Raw genomic sequence first — 22,571 nt, 5'->3', positions numbered from 1 at the left:
GAGCTGAGATCGCGCCACTGCACTCCAGCCTGGGTGACAGAGCCAGACTCCATCTCAAAAAAAAAAAAAAAAAAAAAATCAATAAATGAATGAAACTAAAAAATTCACAAATTTGTAGAGATTAAGCAACACATCCCTAAATATTACCAATGGATCACAGAAGAAATCACAAGGGAAATTAGAAAATGCTTACAGACTAATGAAAATGAAACCACCACATATCAAAACGTATGGGACACAGTGAAAGCAATGCTAAGGTAAAAACTTATAGCTATAAACACTGATTTTTAAAAAAGAAGACCTCAAATCAACAACCTAACTTCAAAACTTCAGGAACTAAAAACAGGACAAACTGAACCAAAAGCTAGCAGAAGGAAATAATAAAGATTAGAGCAGAGATTAACAAAATAGAGAATAGAAAAAAAAAAAACCCACAAAACCCAAAGCTGGTTCTTTTAAAAGATCAACAAAATTGACAAACCTTTAGCTGGATGAATTTTTAAAAGGAGAGAAATAAGACTCGAATTACCAAAATCAGAAATGATTTTGCTACCAATTCTGCATTAAAAAAAAAAACTGTAAGAGTGTACTATAAACAATGGTACGCCAACAAATGGATAACCTAGATGAAATAGACAAATTCCTAGAAACATGAAATCTACCAAGACTAAGTCACAAAGAAATAGAAAATCTGATTGGACTTATAACTATTATGGAGATTAAATCAGTAATTTAAGATCTCCCTACGAAGAACAGCCCTGGACCTGATGGCTTCACTTGTGAATTCTACAAAACATTTAAAAGAGAACTAACACCAATCTTTCTCAAACTTTTCCAAAACACTGAAGAGGAGGGAATACTTTCAACTCATTCAGTGAGGTCAGCATTATCCTGATACCAAAGCCAGACAAAGATCGTACTGGAAGAAAACTGTATATGAATATCACTTTTGAATACTGACACAAAAATCCTCAAAACACCAGCAAGCCAAATTCAGCAGCATATTAAAAGAATTATATGCCCTGGACAAGTGGGATTTAACCCTGGAATGCAAGGATGGATCCATGTAATATACCACATTAATAGAATGAAGGACAAAAACCACATGATCATCTCAATTAATGCAGGAAAGGCATCTGACAAAACAACACCCTTTCGCGTTTTTCATGATAAAAACACTCAACAAAGAAGGAATAGCTGGAAATTATCTTAACATAATAAAAGCCACATATGAAAAAACCTACAGTGAATATCATACTCAATAGTAAAACATTGAAAGCTTTTCCTCTAAAATAGAGCAAGGCAAGGATGACCATCTTCACTACTTTCGTTCAAAATAATAATGGAAGTTCTCATCACAGCAATTAGGTAAGAAGAAGAAATACAAGGTATCCAAATTGGAGAGGAAAAAGTAAAATAATTTTTGTTTTTAAATGATATGATGTTATATGTAGAAAATTATAAAGATTCAACCAAAAAACTGTTTAAACTAATAAAGGAATTCAGCAAAGTGGCAGGATACAAAGTTAACATGCAAAAATCAGCTGCATTTCCACATACTAATAATGAACAATCTGAAAAGAAAAAACAAAAACAAAAACAGGTTCATAAACAATAGCCACCATAGTGAGTGGTGGCTCATGCCTGTAATCCCAACACTTTGGAAGGCCGAGGTGGGCAGATTGCTTGAGCTCAGGAGTTTGAGGCAAGTCTGGTCAACATGGTAAAACCCTGTCTCTAAAAAAATACAAAAATTAGCCAGTTGTGATGGCATGCACTTGTAGTCCCAGCTACTCAGGCGGCTGAGGTGGGAGGATCTCTTGAGTCTCAGAGGTGGAAGTAGCACCAAGTTGAGACCATGCCAGTGCACTAGAGCCTGAGCAACAGGGCGAGACTCCATCTCAAAAAATAAATAAATAAATATAAATAAAACAAAATTAAAAATACAATAGCATCAAAAATAATAAAATACTTCAAATTAAATTTAACCAAAGAGATGAAAGACTTGTACAATGAAAAGTATAAAATATTACTGAAAGTAAAGAACACATAAATAAATAGAAATACATCCCATGTTCATGGATTGAAAGATTTAATATTAAGATGTCAACACTGGCCGGGAATGGTGGCTCACACCTGTAATCCCAGCATTTTGGGAGGCCAAGGCAGGGAGATCACCTAAGGTCAGGAATTCGAGACCAGCCTGGCCAACATGGTGAAATCCCATCTCTACTAAAAACACAAAAATTAGACGGGCATGGTGGCAGGTGCCTGTAATCCCAGCTACTTGGGAGGCTGAGGAAGGAGAATCACTTGAACCCAGGAGGCAGAGGTTGCAGTGAGCCAAGATCACATCATTGCACTCCAGCCTGGGTGACAAGAGTGAAAAACTCTGTCTCAAAAAAAAAAAAAAAAAAAAAAAAAAGACATCAACATTACCCAAAGTTATCTACATATCCAATACAATATCTATCAAAATAACAAAAACATTTTTTGTAGAAATAGAAATCTATCCTAAAATTCATATGGATTCTCATGGGACCCTTAATAGCCAAAACAATCTTGAGAAAAAACACAAAACTGGAGAACTCACACTCCCTGATTTCAAAACTTACAACAAAGCTATAACAATCAAAACAGTGTGATACTGGCATAAAGACAGACATGTAGAACAATGGAATAGAGAGCCCAGAAATAAACCCTAACAAATATAGTCAAATTATCTTTGACAAGGGTGCCAAGACTACTCAATGGGGAAAGGACAGCATCCTTAACAAATGGTGTTGGAAAAACACTACATGCAAAGCAATGAAGCTGGACCCTTATCTAACACCACATGCAAAAATTAACGCAAAATGGATCAAAGACCTAAACATAAGACTTAAAACTATAAGACTCTTAGAAGGAAACATGGCAAAAGCTTCATGACATTGAATATAGCAGTGATTTCGTGGGTATAGAGAATAGGCAAGAGAAGAAAGAATAGACAAACTGGACTTTATGAAAAAATTTAAAAGGCATGCATCAAAAGGCAGTATCAACAGAGTAAAAAGGCAACTCAGAAAATGGGGAAAAAAATTGCAAATGATGTATCTGGTAAGGGATACTACCCAAAATATATAGAGAATGCCTAAAACTCAACAACAACAACAATAAAATCCCAATTCTTTTCCAAAGAAGATATAGAAATAGACAATAAGCACAGAAAAAAAGTGCTCAGCATCACTTATTAGGCAAATATAAGTCAAAACTACAATAAGAACTCAGAGTATTGATAAAATTATCTGCACACCAAGCCACATAACCAGTCTCAAAAAATACTCCAGATAAATATAAAGCAGACCACTATATATGAATAAAATGCAATAAAATTCAAATCAAAATAATGAAAAATATTCATATGACAGATTAAAAAATACTACTAAATAATTCATGGATTCAATAAGAAATCATGACGGAAATTGTAACAAACTTAGATCTCAATGACAAAAGTTCTATAGGGCAAAATTTGTGGGATGCAGCTAAAGTAGTACCTAAAGGGAAAGTTATGGCCCCAAATGCCCATGTTAGCTTAGAAAAAAAGAGGTAGAGTAAAATATTATGAGCAACGTAATCAACTCAAGATAGAAAAATAACAGAGTCATTTCAAAGAAAGTAGGAAGGAAAGAAACAATAAAAATAAACAGCATTCTAGTGAAATAGCAAACAAGAGAAATAAGCAAAAATTCCAAATGCTGGTTCTTTGTAAACACACTGAAATAGACACACCTCGTCTATGGCGGTACCACCCTGAACGCACCCGATCTCGGCTGAACTAGACACACCTCTGGGCAAGACAATTAAGAAAAGATGAGATGAGACCAATAGTGACAATGATAGGATTACAGATTTGAAATTTTTTATCATAGAGAAAATCGTAAGTAACTTTTGCCAAAATTTTGAGAACTCAGATGAAATGCACACTATTCTAGAAAAATACACATTACAAAAAATGATTCAAGGAGAAAAACTTGCATCATATTATACCCATTAAAGAAAAAAATTATCTATAGAAGGCAGCAGCCCTAGATGACTTCAAAGAACAAGCAACTTCAGGGAAAAGAAAGAAAACACTCCCTATCTCCTATTATGAGCTGAATATTACCTTAAGTCCAAGGTAGATAAGGACAGTACAGAAAGGAAAAAGAACAGATTAATCTCATGAGGACAGATTCGAACATGATGGTTAATATTGAGTGTCAACTTTGATTGTATTGAAGGACACAAAGTATTAATCCTGGGTGTGTCTGTATGGGTGTTGCCAAAAGAGATTAACATTTGAGTCAGTGGGCTGGGGAAGGCAGACCCATCCTTAATGTGGTGGGCACAATTTAATCAGTTTCCAGTGAATATAAAGCAGGCAGAAAAACATGAAAAGGAGAGACGGGCCTAGCCTCCCAGCCTACATCTCTCTCCCATGCTGGATGCTTCCTGCCCTCGAACATCGGACTCCAAGTTCTTCAGGTTTGGGACTCATACTGGCTCTCCTTGCTCCTCAGCTTGCAGACAGCTTATTGTGGGACCTTGTGATCATCTAAGTTAGTACTTAATAAACTCCCCTATTAGTTCTATCCCTCTAACAGAACCCTGACTAATACACATACCAAGTAAAATATTACACAACAAAATCCAAAATATGCAGGAAAAGTTGTACAGAAAAGGGAGAGGTGACAGGAAGAGTGGAGGTGTCTTGAGGCCAGAGCTCTCAATGAGGCTGAAAAGCAGGTTTATGTAGAAGAATTTTTAAAAAGTAAATGAACTGGAAGAAACATGAAGAAAAATTCATTTTGTCCAGTAATGGCTTTAGTAAGTTTAATAGCCTGAGGAGTTATTACAAGTAAGAGTGGGCTACTCAACTGGATCAAAGGGAATGGGCTGTTAAGAGTTAAACTAGGTTAATTTTATCTTGAGAATTTGGGACTTGTGACTGAGTCAAGTGGGGGTGGGTGCTTGAGCTAATCTGGGGCTACAGCAGGTGATTTGAAAAATTAAAATGCAAAAAGAGCCCAGAGAGGAAGGAGGAAGGGATAAACAGGTGGAGGAAGACAGACAGACAGGTGGAGGCGAAGAGTGGCCTGATAGTTTCCTAGTTCCTTGTCCTAGGTGGGTTCACTGGTGAATCCTACCAAACATTTAAGAAAGGAATAACATCCATTCTCTGCAGTATCTTCATGAAAATAGAAGCAGAGGAAACACTTCCTAACCCATTCTATGAGACTGGCATTACCCTGATACCAAAATGAGATAAAGATACTACAAGAAAGGAAAACCACAGAACAATAATTGCCATAAACACAGATGTAAAATCAATAAAATATTAGCAAATCAAATCTAACAATGTATCAAAAGAATTATATGCCATGACCAAGTGGGACTTATTCCAGGTATGGAAGACTGGTTCAACATTCAAAAATCAATTAATGTAATCCGTCATATCAATAGGCTAAAGAAAAAAAAAATCACATGATCTTATCAATAGTTGAAGAAAATCAATTTGACAAAATTGTAACTGATTTATGATTAAAAACCCTCAGCAAACTAGAAACAGAAGGGAACTTTCTCAACCTAATAAATAATATATACCAAAAAGCCTTCTGCTAACATCATACTTAATAGTGAGAAGCTAGATATTCCCCCATTAAGATCTTAATAAGGCAAGGATGTCCCCTCTCACCATTCCTATTCAAGATTATACTGGAAGTCCTAGCTAATACAATAAGACAAGAAAAGGAAATAAAAGATATACAGATTAGGAAGGAAGAAATAAAACTCTCTGTGTACAGATGACATGATTATACATGTAGAAGATCCCAAAGAATCAATGAAAAACAAAACCCTCTAGGAACTAACAAGTGATTATAGCAAGGTTGTAAGACACAAAGTTAATATATATATAAAATTAATTGCTTTCCTATATACTAGCAAGGAACAACTGGAATTTGAAATTCAAAACAATCATGTTTACATTAGCATCAAAAATTGAAATATAAATCTAACAAAACATATACAGGATATATATATGTAGAAAACAAAGTCTGATTAAAAAAAATCAGGCATATTTCAGTAAATGGGAGGATATTCCATGTTCACGGATTAGAAGACTCAATATAGCTGTCAGTTTTTCCCAACTGGGTTTGTAGATTCAGGGCAATCCCAATCAAAATCCTAGAGAGTGATTTTGTAGACATTGACAAACTGATTCTGAGGTTTATATGGAAAGGGAAAGGATCTAGAATAGCCAACATAATAGTGAAGAAGAACAAGTTAGAAGAGTGACACTACTCAGCTTCAAAACTTACTATAAAGTTACAGAAATCAAGACTGCATGGTATTGGGGAAAGAACAGACACATAGATCAATGCAGTGGAATAGAAAGGCCAGAAATAGATTCACACAAATACAGTCAACTCATCTTTGACAAAGGAGCAAAGGTAATTTAATGAAGAAATGATAACCTTTTCAACAAATGGTACTTTAACAATTGGATGTCCACATGCAAGAAAGATAAATCTAGATACAGATCTAACTTATCTCTTTCAAAATGGATCACAGACTTAACCATAAAACATAAAACTTCTAGAAAATAGCATGGGAGGAAATCTAGGTGACCTTGAATGTTGCAATGAATTTTTAGATACACCATCAAAAGTAGGATCCATGACAAAAAATTAGTCAGTTGGACTTTATTAAAATTGAAAACATTTGCTCTGAGAAGGGCATAATTAAGAGAATGAAGAGTCAAACCACAGACTAAGATGAAATATTTTCAAAATACATATCTGCTAAACAATTTGCATCCAAAATATATAAAGAACTCTTAAACTCAGCCATAAGAAAATAACCAACTAGCAGCCTAGGCAACAAAATGAAACCCCGTCTCAACTAAAAATAAGCCAGGCACAGTGGCATGAACCTGTAGTCCCAGCTACTTAAGAGACTGAGGTGGGAGGATCCCCTTAGCCCAGGAATTAGAGGCTGCAGTGAGCCATGACTGTGTCATGGCACTCCAGCCTGGGCGACAGAGAGAGACCTTGTCTCTTAAAAAAAAAAAGGGCCAGGCGTGGTGGCTCACACCTGTAATCCCAGCACTTTGGAGGCTGAGGAGGGTGAATCACCTGAGGTCAGGAGTTCGAGACTAGCCTGGCTAACATCGTGAAGCCCTGTTTCTACTAAAAATACAAAAAATTAGCTGGGTGTGGTGGCAGGCACCTGTAATCCCAGCTACTTGGGAGGCTGAGGCAGAAGAATCATTTGAACGTGGGGGGCAGAGGTTGCAGTGAGCTGAGATCTCGCCATTGCACTCCAGCTTGGGCAACAAGAGCGAAACTCTGTCTCAAAACATAAAAAATAAATAAATAAAAATAAACCAACCTAATTAAAAAATGGGCACAAGATCTGAGCAGACACATCATAATACAAAATACACAGATGGCAAATAAGCATATGAAAAGATGCTCATCATTATTTGTCATCAGAAAATTTCAAATTAAAGCAACAGCGATATGCCACTACAAATCTATTAGAATAGCTAAACCTCAAAAAAAAAACCAAAAAAAACACAAAAAAACCGTGATATACACCAAATTCTGGCAAGGATGTATAGCAACAGGAACAGCCATTCATCAATGGTGGGAATGCAAAATGGCACAGCTACTTTGGAAGACAGTTTTTTACAACACTTAACATAATCCTACCATATGATCCAGCAATTGCACTTAGATATTTACCCAACTAATTTGAAAACATATTCACACAAAAACCTGTGCATTAATGTTTATAGCAGCTTTGTTCATAATTGTCCCAAACTGGAAGCAACCAAGATGTCCTTCAATAGGTGAATGAATAAACCAACTGTGGTACATCCACACAATGGGAGTTTTATTTGCCAATAAAAAAAAAAAAATGAGCTATCAAGCCAGGAAAATGCACGAAAGAATCTTAAATGCATATTGCTAAGTTTAAAAAAAAAGGTTAAAAAAAAAAAAGAAAGAAGCCAGTTTGATAAAACTACATAGTATATACTTCCCATTATATGACCCTTGGAAGAGGCACAACTATAAATATAGAACCATAATCAGTGGCTGCCAGCAGTTCCAAGTTTGGTGGGAGGGACGAAAAGAGGAAGTGCAGGGGCATTTTTAGGGCAGATAATTCTTCTAAGTGATACTGTCATGGTAAATGTATGACATTATGCACTTGTCAAAATCTATAGCATTTTATAGCTGAAATGCTGAATCTTAATGTATGCAAATTTTTTTAAATGCAGAAGTTAGGAGATCCCAGGAAGGAGTGAAGACTGTGATAAGAGAATGGAATTCTATTACAAATGTATGAAATAATCTCGCTGAAGGGCATAGAGGGGGAAAGACACTGACCTAAGTCATTTTGGAAACGGGTGGAGTCTGCAAGACTAGAGGTAAAAGGAACTGCACATAGCGCTGTGCTCCAGGGTTAACAACAACGCCACTATATACACTGCAGTCGAATAGTGAAGTAAATGGATGGCTGAGGGTGGGAGCCAGGTCTCTCACTGTTGGGTTGGGAATTTACAGATGAGCAAGGGGAGGAGGCTAGAATGACCCATGGGGAGATGGATTAGAGACATCAGTGTGTTCACTTGAATATAGGTATAGACAGAAATATAGAAATGTGGATACACACATGTATTTCTCTGCTCTGTCAGCTGAGAAGGCCTAAAAAGACAGCCCAACAATGAGCATACCTTCCCCAGAGCTTGATTTCTAACACCATTCTCCAATAAACCATGGCTGAGGCAGAAAATACAGATGCTCCTCAACTTACAATGGGGTTATGTCCTGATAAACCCATAATAAGTCAAAAACACGTGGCTGACTGAGAGCTGCGGCTTACTGCCAGTGCCCAGCATGGCAGCATACGTACAGTTTCCACTGAATTTGTATCGCTTTCACACTATCATAAAGTCAAAAGACTGAAAGTTGAACCACTGTAAGTTGGGACCATCTGTGTGTGAGATAATCCTGGAGAATCTTGTAGTGCCAGAAAGAAAGTGCTCAAAACACACACACACACACACACACACACACACACACAAACACACAACGTTGATGGGGGTATGGCAAAGTAACACAGGAGCCAACTGAAAGAGATCCGAATGGCCAAAGCTGGGACAATTTGAGCAACAAAAGAAATAAGGTAGTACTGGATTATAACCCTAGGTAAAAAATAAATATTCATGCATTCACACTGATATAGACACATAGACAGACAGGCATGCAGGCAGACACAGAAAGACAGACAGACAGATGATGGATGGATGGATGGTTGGATAGATGGATGGACAGATGGATAGATAGATGATAGAAGGTGGATGGATGGATTGATAGATGGATGAATAGACAGAGATTAGCTGGACAGATAGACACAGACAGATGATGGACGGATGGATGGATGGATGGATGGATGGATGGATGGATGGATGGACGGACAGACGACAGACAAACAGATGACAGATGACTGATGGATGGACAGATAGATGATGGATGGATGGATGGATGGACGAATGGATGGATAGACAGATGATGGATGGATGGATGCACAGAAGGATGGAAAGACAGAGATGGTGATACAGATATATGACTGAATACGTTAATAAATGAGGGAGAAGGGACAAACCTTCGGTGTGGAAGAATTCCAAATAACTTACATAGATACTCTGCCCTCAAGGACGGGGAGCCTAACACTGCGCCCCTTGGATATGGACCATACACGGTGATTTCCTCCCAAAGAGCACAGTATGAAAAGCAGGAGCAGAGGCAGTAATTTGACAGTGGAGAAATCTGACAAATACTGCCTCAGTTGGCGGATCGAGGTCAGCATTGTTAGTCATAAGCCATGCTGGCAGTAGGTGCGTGCCCTTGACATGATGTGATGAAAACGGCACTTCACGTCAGTGATCTTCCTCCTAAAAATTCATAACCCAAGTCTCATGAGAAAAACATCAGACAAATTTCAATAATAGGGCATTCCACAAAATCCCTCGAGTACCCCTCAAAGCTATCAAGGTCATCAAAAATAAGGAAAGTCTGAGAACTGCCACGCCAAGAGGAGCCTAAAGAGAACTGACAACTAAATGTAATGGGATCCTAGAACAGAAAAAGGACATTAGGTAAAACCTAAGGAAATCTAAATAAACTGTGGACTTCAGTTAACAATCACAAATCAATATTGGCTCACGAATTGTAACACACGTACCACACCAACATAAGATGCTAATAGGACAAATCTAAGGTATATGGGAACTCTCCATAATACAGTCTCAATTTTTCTGTAAATCAAAAACTTCTGTAAAACATAAAGTCTATTGAAAAAAAAAATAATTGGCCAGGTGCAGTGCTCATGCCTGTGATCCCAGCAATTTGAGAGGCCAAGGCGGGTGGATCACTTGAGGTCAGGAGTTCAAGACCAGACTAGCCAACATGGTGAAACCCTGTCTCTATTAAAAATACAAAAGTAGCCGGGCGTGGTGGCGTGCGCTTGTAATCCCAGCTACTCAGGAGGCTGAGGTAGGAGAATTGCTTGAACCCGGGAGATGGAGGTTGCAGCGAGCTGAGATCGCGCCACTGCACTCCAATCTGGGTGACAGAGTAAGACTCTGTCTCAAAAAATAAAAAAATTTTTAAAAATTTTACAGGAAGAATGAAGTTTTGAAACACTGCTATGTGGATTCCGCAAGCCATATATATCACTTATCACTCAGCTTCCACTGGCTGTGACCCGCTGTACTAGGATGTTGCCAATATGTGGAGGGAATTTCAGTGTTTCTGCACTAAAATTATCAAAGCTTGTTGGATTGTCATGGTCTAATTAATTTCCAGACTGATAGGACCAAGGTTACATTTAAGCTGCTAGGCTGAAAGCCCAGAAACAGCTGACTGTACCACCTTGTCCCAGCCACCCCCTCCAAAGCACAGAGGCCCACCCTCCCCTGTAGGCAACTGTGGTCATCTCCTTGTCCCTCTAGCTCAACCCTGAAACTAAAACATGCAGGCTCATTTACCTGAATGTGAGAGGGATTTGTCTTTCCGCTGCTCAAAGCCAAGGTCATTGAGCTTTCTGCACCCTTCTATTATGTTGGTGCAAAAGTAATTGCGGTCTTTGCCACTGAAAGTCATACTTACTATCCTAGCCACTAAGTAGCCTGCCTCTCATCAAATGCAGAAGCTCCACTCTCTAGACTCTGACATAATATCTACATGACAAAACTCAGAAGGATATTTAAATAAATCATCCATTTTCAAAAATATTTCACTACAATTAAGAAATGATTTGCATGTGGCATAGAATATGACAATGACAATATCACTGCACTGCAAACGACCACAAAGTATTCCAGGTATGAATAGGGTGATACAGATCATAAGACACTCTCCAGAGGCTATATCATGTTGTGAAAATCTTACAAATTTAATGCGGGATCTTTAAAGGTCATGTAAATGTAAATATTCAACTGATGTCTGGGATCCCTCTAGAATGTTGTGTTTTTTGTTTTTTTTGTTTTTTGAGACAGCGTCTCACTCTGTTGCCCCGGCTAGAGTGCAGTGGTGCGATCTTGGCTCACTGCAACCTCTGCCTCACGGGTTCAAGCGATTCTCCTACCTCAGCCTCCTGAATAGCTGGGACTACAGGCACGCGCCACCACGCCTGGTTAATTTTTATATTTATAGTAGAGATGGGGTTTCACCATATTGGCCAGGCTGGTCTCGAACTTCTGACCTCATGATCCGCCCACCTCGGCCTCCCAAAGTGCTGGGATTACAGGCGTAAGCCACCGCGCCCGGTGGCTGTGGGTTTTTTTTAAAAGAATCACTTTACATTTTGGATTATATGGCATCATGAATCAGATGGTATGTTTTGTTATTTTATTTTATTTAGACAAGGTCTGGCTCTGTTCCCCAGGCTGGGGTGCGGTGGCACAATCTCTGCTCACTGCAACCACTGTCTCCCAGGCTCAAGCGATCCTCTTGCCTCAGCCTCGCAAGTAGTTGGGACTACATGGGCACACGCCACCACATCTGGCTAATTTTTGTAGAGATGGGGTTTCATTACATTGCCCAGGCTAGTCTCAAACTCCTGGCCTCAAGTGACCCTCCCACCTCCACCTCCCAAAGTGCTGGGATTACAGATGTGAGCCACCACACCAGCCAGAGGGTATTTTAAATTTGTGAAGTGAGCTGGGTGCAGTGGCTTACACCTAAAATTCCAGCACTTTGTGAGGCCAAGGCAGGTGGATCATTTGAGGTCATGAGTTCAAGACCAGCCTGCCAAACATGGTAAAACCCCATCTCTACTAAAAATACAAAAAATAGCTGGGCATGGTGGCAGGCACCTGTAGTCCCAGTTACTCAGGAGGCTGAGGCAGGAGAATCACTTGAACCTGAGAGGCAGAGGTTGCAGTGAGCCAAGATTGTGCCATTGCACTCCAGCCTGGGAGACAGAACAAGACTCCATCTCCAAAAAAAAAAAAAAAAAAAAAGGCAAACAAAATTTGTGAAGTAGATAAACAAATGTCACAACTGGGGAATTTTCAATGTTCTACTTTGTAACAATATTCTTATTTCTGCTAGCCAATTTTACTATAATCAAAAAAGTACAGTACAATAGATAGGGATGCCTTTCACCAAGCATGGATGGCATCAGTTTCCTGCTGCAGAAAAAGGAAGGTATGGTGAATGAGAAAAGGTCACTGGATTTAACAATTAGCAGGTCACTGATGACATATAAAATAGCAAACTCAGCCCGGTAAATATTTACTGAATAAATGGAGTGAATGAATGATAAGGAAGAAGGTTGGTAGGTACCAAAACTAGCAAAGAAGATGGAACAAAGTTTCTGATTCCAGAAGGGAAGACAATGAGAAAGGAAAGCAGATGAAGGAAAGGGGGTTACTGATCCACTAAGCACACTGAGAATCTGATATGTACCAGTTACTCTAGAAAGTACTGGGAATAACGGTCCTGGTGTTCTAGGAACTCACAGCTTCCTGGAGGAGGCATGCTTGTTATATGTACATACAGATCTGACAGAAGTAGTCTCAAAGGAAAAGAAGTTTGTTTTACAATTTTGAAGAGTGGAACTACACAAGGTGAATTGGGGTGGGTAGGGAAAGGAGGGCGTTTCTGGCCAAAGAAATACCTTGAGCAAATAAATGCACAGAAGAAAGAAGGAATATGGCAGTACCGTTTAAAAGCCCAGGGAGGGAGCATGAAATGAAGTGAAAAAGGACCCGATTGTGAAGTCCATTACAAATCCAATAAAATGATTAGGTGTTTCTCTTGCATGTTATGTGATATGTCACATGTTCCAAAATGTAGAGAAACAATAAGCTTGGAATTAGCGGCATAAACAAGGAAGATGTTGAATAGTTGATATCTGCTCTCGGTTATGTATGGATTGTATGATCATTTTAGTGTATTCTTCTAGTCTTTAGGGTTTGTTTTGCTCCTTTTCTGCTTCTTTCCCTTGTCTTTTAGTTACATCTCTGCTTCATTTTATTTATTTATTTATTTATTTATTTATTTATGTTTGAGACAGAGTCTCACTTTGTCACCCAGTGGCACGATCTTGGCTCACTGCAACCTCTGCCTCCCAGGTTCAAGCAATTCTTCTGCCTCTGCCTCCCAAGTAGTTGTGATTACAGGTGCCAGCCACCACACCCAACTAAGTTTTGTATTTTTAGTAAAGATGGGGTTTCACCATGTTGGCCAGGCTGGTCTCGAACTCCTGACCTAAGGTGATCCACCTGCCTTGGCGTCCCAAAGTGCTGAGATTACAGGTGTGAGCCACTGTGCCTGGCCACATCTCTGCTTTTCAACACTAGTACCCTTAGAGTAAATTGCTAGCCATTTATTAAATGGGATCTGATGAGATCTGATTAGGATTAGGAAAAGATGTTTTCATGTGTCAGGAAATTCTTTCCAGTAACACTGCAAGAGCAGCCATACAACCTTAACTGAGCGACACCTTTCAATTAAATAAAGAAAATGAGTTCACCTGGAAATAATCTACCAATATCAAATAGTCCCATCTGGATTGGCATTACTGTTCACTAGGAGATGTGAACCCCAACTCTACAGTGGTATAATGTCTGGTTCTGGACAAGATGGAGTAGACGTACCTCTCCCTATTCTGCCTGCTAAGTACAGCTAAAAATAGAGGATATTACATATAAGGCAAGCAAAAAGATTCTCAAAGGTAGAGATAAGAAGGCACACTGGCTAGGGGCCTTGGGATCTGAGGAACAACATGGTGGTGAGTTTCTTGAGTTTTATTTTTGGCTCAGATATCCCGGACTTGGCTGCAAGCCAGAAACACCAATGGCTGCGGACAATTATTGGATTAAAAAAAAAAGAGTCCCAAGTAAAGACTGCTCTCTTAGGACAGCAGGAACAGGGTAGCCTAGGAAGACAGAAAATTTTTAGACAATAACCAACCTAGGCCATGAGAAAAACGGGCCTCATTCCCATCCGGTCAGCAAATACTGAGTGGGGAACCTAGACTCCCACCTTCACCTGGTTATAACGAGGCACCCCTCTTGACTCCTACTACCAGGGCGGTATCAGAGAAGGTGAGCGGGGAATCCTGCCCTCCTCCTCCCCTCCAGCTGTAATGTCATACAGACTACACAGAGAGCCTGGACTTTCACTCCACCTAGCAGTAACAAGGCACCTCTCCCCCATACACTCGAGTGGTGTCAGAAGAAGCTTAGTGGAGAACCAGGACTTCTGCCACCACCCAGCAGCAATAAGGCCCCCCCCCCGCCTCCATCCTATAATGTCAGTGGAGTCTAAGGGGGGAACAGTCACAAGATGGCTCTCCCTTCCTCATCAGAATGGTATCACAGGAGGCTGACGGGAGCCAGAACTTCTGCCCCTACTTGGCAGTAACAAGGCACCCTTCCTACAATAGGTCAATAGAAGCTGAGGGGGGAAATGGACTTTTACCTCTCCCTGGAAGTAAGGAGGTAACACCCTCTCATGCCATCCCCACAGTGCAGTGTCAAAGGAGGCCGGCTAAGACAGAAGATTTATTAATAAATAAGATCCAGAGTCTCCTAACATAACACCCAAAATGTCTGGGAAACAACTGAAAATCACTTATCATACCAAGAAACAGGAAAATCTCAACTTGAATGAGAAAAGACAATCAAAAGATGCCAACGTGGTATGTGTGTTGGAATTATCTGATTAAGATTTTAAAGTAGCCATCACAAATGTGCTTCAATGGGCAATTAAAAACGGACATGATAAATAGAAAGTTGGCTGGGCATGGTGGCTCATGCCTGTAATCCCAGGGAGGTGGAGGTGGGTGGATCACTGGAAGCCAGGAGTTCAAGACCAGCCTGGCCAACATGGTGAAACCCCATCTCTAATAAAAATGAGAAAATTAGCTGGGCATGGTGGTACACGCCTGTAATCCCAGCTACTCAGGAGGCTGAGGCAGGAGAATCATTTGAACTTGGAGGTGGAGGTTGCAGTGAGCCGAGATTGTGCAATTGGATTCCAGTCTGGATGACAGAGTGAGATTCTCTCTCTCAAAAAAAAAAGAAAAGAAGAAGAAGAAAGAAGGAAGAAGGAAGAAGAAAGAAAGAAGAAGAGGAAGAGGAAGAAGAGAAGGAAAATAAAAAAGAGAAGAAGGAAGGGAGGGAGGAAGGAAGGAAGGAAGGAAGGAAGGGAGGGAGGAAGGAAGGGAGGGAGGAAGGAGAAATAGTTAAATAGAAATAGGAAAATAATCAAATGGAAACTTTAGAACTGAAAAATACAATAACTAAAATAATAAATGGTTCAACAGAATGGAAGAGTAAAAACACAGAATGAATCAATCTAAAGTTAGAACAAGAGTCTAAAAAACAGAGAGACTAAAAGAGAAACAAACAAAGCCTCAGATACCTGTGGGACCATAACAAAAAAAAAATCTAACATTAGTGTCATCAGAGATCCAAAAAGAGAAGAGAAATAAGATGAGGCTGAAAAAAGTATCTGGAGAACAACTAGAAATTCCCCCAATTTGTAAAGGGCATATACCTGCAGATTCAGGAAGAGCATGCCTCCAAAACAACAGACCCAAAGAAATCCAGGCCAAGGCAACCTGTAATCAAACTTCTGAAAACTCAAGACCTGAATATTTTTTAAAATCTTGAAAGCAGGGAGAGAAACATCTTACCTAAAGGAGAAAAACAATCAAATGACAAAGAATTTTTCATCAGATACCAGAGAAGCCAGAAGGAAAGAAAAGAGCTGTCAATCCAGAATACTTTACCTGCCAAAAACATGCTTCAGGAATGGAGAGGAAACCAAGACAGTGGCAGATGAAGGAAAACTAAGAGGACTGGTTGCTATCACACTGGCTCTAAGAGAATTGCTAAAGGAAGTTCTTCGAACAGATGGGGAAGATTCCAAAGGAAACTTGGACCATCTGGAAGAAAGAACGAACAACAGAAGGAGTAAGAATATGAGTAAATACAATAAACTCTTCTTCTCTTGAGTTTTCTAAGTTACCTTTGATAGTTGAAGCAAAAATTGTAATATGATGCCATGTGATTTTCACTGTGGGTGCAGGAAACACCTAAGATATTCTAAGTAAGGGAGGGAAAAGAGATTTAAGAGAGGTAAAGTTTCCACATTTCACTCAAACTGCTAACATGCTGACACCAGTAGACTGTGATATATTATATATGCATAATGTAATATGTAAATCAACCACTAAAAAGTCTATATGAAGAGACGCACTCAACAACAGTGCAGAGAAATAAAAATGGAATTCTAAAATAGATTGGCATAGTAGACTAAAAAAGTATGACAACTGTATGTTGCCTATAAGAAACACTTCAAATATAATGATACAGGCAGGTTGAAAGGCAAAGGACAGAAAAACATATACCATGCAAACACTGATCAAAAGAAAGCCGAAGTGGCTCTATTATTGTCAGATAGAGTAAACTTCTGTTTATATATCCTTCTTCCAATGAGAAAACTACAGAGATGGAGGAGATTAGCAGTCGCCAGAGGCTAGGGATAGTTGGTATCGGACTACAAAGGAATAGCATGAGAAAGATCTTTGTGGTGATAGAACAGTTTTCTATCTGGGTCGTGGTGACGGCTACATAAATCTACACACAAAACAGCACAGAACTAAACACACACATGTGAATGCATTTAAAATTGGTGAAATCTGAATAAGGTCTATGGGTTGTACCAATGTCTATTTCCTGATTTTGATAACGTACTATGATCACGTTATCTATGAAGATGTTATCACTGGGGAAAACTACATGAAGGGTACCTGAGACCTTTCTGTACCATTTTGCAGCTTCCTGTGAATCTATAATTGTTTTAAAGTAAAGATTTGGTATTCAGTTTTCTTTTGTGGCTGTCTTGGTATAAGAATAGGAAAGTAGTCCTTCATTCAACATGACTGCAGCAGCTTGCACTCTCTTTCAGAAGTCCCGGGATTATTAGTAGAAATTGAGGCTGGGCTTACGGTGGCTCATGTCTGTAATCCCAGCACTTTGGGAGGCCGAGGTGGGAGGGCTGCTCGAGCCCAGGAGTTTGACAGCAGCCTGGCCAACACAGTGGGACCCCATCTCAATAACAAATTTAAAAATTAGCTGGGCATGGTGGTTCATGCCTATAGTCCCAGCTACTCGAGAGGCTTAAGCAGGAGGACTGCTGGAGCCTGGGAGGTTGAGGTTGCAATGAGCCATGTTCACGCCACTGCACTCCAGCCTGGGTGACAGAGCGAGATGAGACCCTGTCTCCAAAATAAAAAAAATAAATTGAGCAATCTCCTGAGAAAGCTGAGAATGATAAACAGGTATTTGATGATTCGGACCTCTCTGGTTTCAGGTCACCTGACCCAGCTCAGGAGCTTAAAGAAAGGGCCAATGGACCAGGCCTGAGAAGTCACTACTTCCTAAGAAGTGGTACCATATTTTCATTTCTTTCACTAGACACTAGTATAAGAATACAGAGGCCATGACTGGAAAATGACAAGATCTGCATACTCCGAGATCAACAACGAAAAGGAAAAGAAGCGCCAGAAAACACATAATTGGAAGGAATCTAAATGAGCCTTGTTTTACTTTTTGGATGGGTTTCTGTATTATTTCTTCGTGGCCATGGTTCCCAAGCAGTGGGAACAGAGTACTCACTGGGACACTGCAGGGTATCTTGAATTTTGAAGAGGAACGCAGTGACACTGGACATCTGTTGGGCATTTCAACAACTGCTAGTTTGAGATAGTTCCCAGTTTCAACGTTAGGTTGTGTCACACTTCTTTCAATGATGTCATAACAAATAGAACTGCTAGGTATCTCTTTTGACCTACAGGTCTTGTGAAAAAGCTATTGAGGCACTAGAGCACTATGAATGTGCAAATTGGAAACCTCCACGTTAGGGTATATCTGGTGTTTAAGTAATTAATTTCAAAGCATTTTGGATGCTTGACCATCTGTCTCACTCTGGGCATTCTAAGGACAACTTCTCATAATCTGGACTCCATAATTTGATATCTATATCTTTGCTGGAATTTCTTCCTGACGTCACCGAGTCAACCCATTCACTCTCTACCTACATGAAAAATAAATATGCAAGTAACATCATCTCCATGGACGACACCATCACAATCACCCATTTCCCAGGTTAGAGGCCAGGGAGTCATGCCTGAACCTGCACACTCGTTAATGGTCCTCATTTAATACTTTTCCAGATCTACCACTCACCACTCTCATTCATCACAGCCTTTGTCTCAGACCCCCATTTCACCCTCAGATTGCTAGACCTGAGGGTGAAACAGTTGCTGGACCTGAGGGTTATAACAGGTTTGTTGTTGTTGTTGTTTTAGAAATGGAGGAGGGTCTCACTCTGTTGTCCAGGCTGAGCTAGAATTCCTGCACTCAAGTGAGTCTCCCGCCTCAGCCTCCCGAGTAGCTAAGACTACAGGCACACGACACCACAGCTGGCTATCGCAACAGTGTTTTAACTGGCTTCTCTGTCTTGCAGCTTTTCAATCCATCCCCTGTAATGCTGCCAGACAATTTTTTCTGAAACACAAATCTTCACTGTGGCACTCCCCTACCTAAAGCTCTTCAGTGCCTCCCCATGCCCTTTAGGGAAATAGAGAAAATGACATTTAGGATGCCATTCAATGCTATCTGTGATCTTAAGCCTGCCTAATAATCTCCTTCCCCTGCAACCCTTCTCTTGACCTTCAGCCATCCCAAACTACTTGTGGTTCTCAATGTGCCATGTCTCCGTGCTTTTCCTTGGACCTCTGCTTGTACTGTTTCTGCTTAAATGTTTTTCCTACTTCAGCCATCATTTAAGATCCAGTTAAATGGCGCCTCCTCTGTGAAGCCTCTCCTGATGGGACCAAGTAGTCCTCAGAATGCACCCATTGAGCTCCATTCCATTCTTCCATCATAGCTCTGATTACACTTCTCAGCACTTTTTTTGTTGAGATATTTGTCGTTTTCTGTTAGCCCATTCTTGAAGGCAGGAACTGATATGGTTTGACTGTGTCCCCACCCAAATCTCACCTTGAATGGCAGTTCCCGTAATTCCCACGTATTGTGGGAAGGACCTGGTGGGAGATAACTGAATCATGGGGTGGTTTCCCCCATACTGTTCTTGTGGTAGTGAATAAGGCTCATGAGATCCGATGGTTTTATAAGGAGTTTCCTCTTTCGCTTGGCCCTCTTTTCTCTGGTCTAACACCATGTAAGAGGTGCCTTCCACCATTATTGTGAGGCCTCCCCAGCCATGTGGAACTGTGAGTCCATTAAACCTCTTTTCCTTTATAAATTACCCAGTCTCGGGTGTGTCTTTATCAGCAGCATGAAAACGGACAAATACAGGGACCATTGTTTACTCATCTTTGTATTCTCAGAGTACCCAGCCCTCTGTATTCTCAGAATACCCATGTGCCTGACACACATGGGTATTCAACAAACATTATAGAGAATAATGAGGGTCTATCTCAGATTCTCTCCTTTGTCCTGGCGCACACTTGGTGCCATGTCTGGTTTTGCACTGATCACACTGATTTTCCGTCATTTTCCCCACTAAACCGCGAGCTCCTTGTGGGTGGGGGAAGACCAATAAAAGCAGCAGTAACAACTATTTATTAACTGCCTACTTCACTTCAGGTTCCCTTCTAAGTTCTTTCTTTCTTCTTTTTCCTTCCTTCTTTCCTTCCATCCTCCCTCCCTCTCTTCTCTTCTTCTCTTTCTCTCTCTCTTTCTTTCTTGATGGGTTCTCGCTCTGTTGCCCAGGCTGGAATCCTTCTAGGTACTTTAAATATGTTACTTTTAATCTTGATAATGGCCTTGAAAGCAATACTATTAGTATCAATTTTGAATAAGGATATGAGGGATTTAATTAGAGAGAACGGAGAGACAGAGAGAGAGGAACAGGGAATCTAGAAGAGTGGTTTAAAATCAGTACAGTAATGAATAATGACCACTGGGACAAAGAGTAGAATTCCTGAGTCCGTACTGATAAATAAACATATAAATGGGAGGAAAGGGAGGGCTTTTGTTTACAATAGAATGCTGAAGGCAAATGTGGAAGGAGTGGTACACTTACAAAAATCACTATTTTACAATCAATAAAACATTTTATCAGGCAGGAACCATCAATAAGTGCTAAGTCAATGGGGAAATTTTGGTAAGAAGCGAGATACCGCATTGTCTTAAGGTACCTTTTCATAGATAGCTTATCAGGTGCAAAGGAGAGAAACAGAAGAACTGGGTCAAAGTAGTTGGCTGAACAAAATCATCACCACTAATGAGGGAGATGTGGACACCGGGTACCAAGTGTGACACGATGAAAAGGACACGTCGCCAACACAGTATTCCATCTGAGGACATACAACCTCAATCTAGCCACAAGGAAAAATCAGGCAAATATAAAACAAAAACCATTTCTTTTATTTATTTATTTATTTTTTTGAGATGGTCTCACTCTGTTGCCCAGAATAAAGTGCAATGGCATAATCACGGGTCACTGCAGCCTTGACCTCCTGGGCTCAGATGATCCTTCCACCTTAGCCCCCTAAGTAGCTGGGACTACAGGTTCGTGCCATCACGCCTAGGAAATTTTTCTATTTTTAAATAGTGATGGAGTCTCACTATGTTGCCCAGAGTGGTCTTGAACTCCTGGGGTCAAGGGATCCACCTGCCTCGGTCTCCCGAAGTTCTAGGATTACAGGTGTAAGCCACTGCACCTCACCAAGAAACATTTCTATTAAAAGAAAGGGAAGGGGGGAACTGTATTCTTTTAAAATAGCAACATCATAAAAGACAAAGGAAGACTGTGGAAATGTTCCAAATTGAAGGTGACTACAGAGACTTAAGAAGAAAATATAGTATCTGCCTAGATTAGGGGTTGGGTAACTGTGGCTGGTAGGCCCAATCTGGCCACATTTAGCTCACAAACCTGTTTTAAGGACAGTCTTTGCATTTTTAAAAGGTTGCAAAATGAGTAAACAAGCAAAGAAGAATATCTGACAGAGGCTGTATGTGCCTTGCAAACCTCAAATATTTACTTTATATAAAAATTAAAATATTTACTTTATATCTTCTTTTTTTTTTTGAGATGGAGTCTCACTCTGTCGCCCAGGCTGGAGTGCAGTCGCCCAGGCTCGACTCACTGCAACCTCCACCTCCCGGGTTCAAGAGATTCTCCTGCCTCAGCTTCCTGAGTACCTGAGATTACAGGCCCCCACCACCACACCCAGCTAATTTTAGTATTTTTATTAGAGATGGAGTTTCACTATGTTGGCCAGGTTGATCTCGAACTCCTGACCTCAAGTGATCTGCCCGCCTCAGCCTTCCTCCCAAAGTGCTGGGATTACAGGCATGAGCCACCACACCGGGCCCACATTTTCTTTATAAACAAAGTTGGCTGACTCCTATAGAGTAGATCCTGAACTGGAGGGGGAAATGCTATAAAGGACATTACAAGCTGATCTGACAAAATTTGAATATGGATGGTAGATTAAAGTCATGTATCAGTTTACAATTTTGAAGTTGATAACTGTATTGTGGTTGTAAGAGAAAATATTCCTAGTCTTAAGAAATTCACACTGAAACATTTAGGGCAAAGGACCATGACCAATGCAACATTTCCTCAAATGGTTCAGAAAAGACGACATGTGCACATGTATGCTGGGGGGGCGGGGGGCAGGGGTGGGGAAGGGAGGGAGAGAGAACGAGAGAGAACGGGAGCAAAAGAGAGAGAGCAAGAGAACAAGCAAATGGTAGAAAAATGGTAACAGGTGATTTTGCAAATCTGTGTCCTTTGTTCTATTTTTATCATTGCACTTTTTTGTAAATTTGAAATAATTTCCAAATTTAAAACAAAAGAAAAAGAAAGAAGGAAGGAAAGAAGGGAATACAGGCTCTGGAGTCAGATGCCAGGGCTTAAATCCCATTTCTACTCCTTACTGGCTGTTTCATCTTGGGCAAGTTACTGAACCCCTTGATGTGTCAATTT

General features: G+C 40.1%; 1 protein-coding gene across 5 annotated transcripts in view; it reads right to left on the bottom strand.

Moving 5' to 3' along the window:
• Positions 1-22,571, bottom strand: part of LOC100969148 (S-adenosyl-L-methionine-dependent tRNA 4-demethylwyosine synthase TYW1) — a 246,532-nt gene that overhangs the window by 19,239 nt on the left and 204,722 nt on the right. Inside the window, exon 16 of one of the 5 annotated variants that reach the window (XM_055115061.2) lies at positions 16,386-21,317. The exons of the other annotated variants lie outside the window; for them this stretch is intronic. Coding sequence (XP_054971036.1) covers positions 21,279-21,317 — 39 coding nt within the window. The 3' untranslated portion in view covers positions 16,386-21,278. Of the gene's footprint in view, positions 1-16,385; positions 21,318-22,571 lie in introns of those variants that run through there. 5 annotated transcript variants of the gene reach the window in all.

This window comes from Pan paniscus, chromosome 6 (genome assembly GCF_029289425.2).
Source record: "Pan paniscus chromosome 6, NHGRI_mPanPan1-v2.0_pri, whole genome shotgun sequence".
In the NCBI taxonomy this organism is placed as follows: Eukaryota; Metazoa; Chordata; class Mammalia; order Primates; family Hominidae; genus Pan; species Pan paniscus.
Note: the sequence above shows the minus strand (reverse complement) of the source record. Positions and strands in the feature narration are given on the sequence as shown.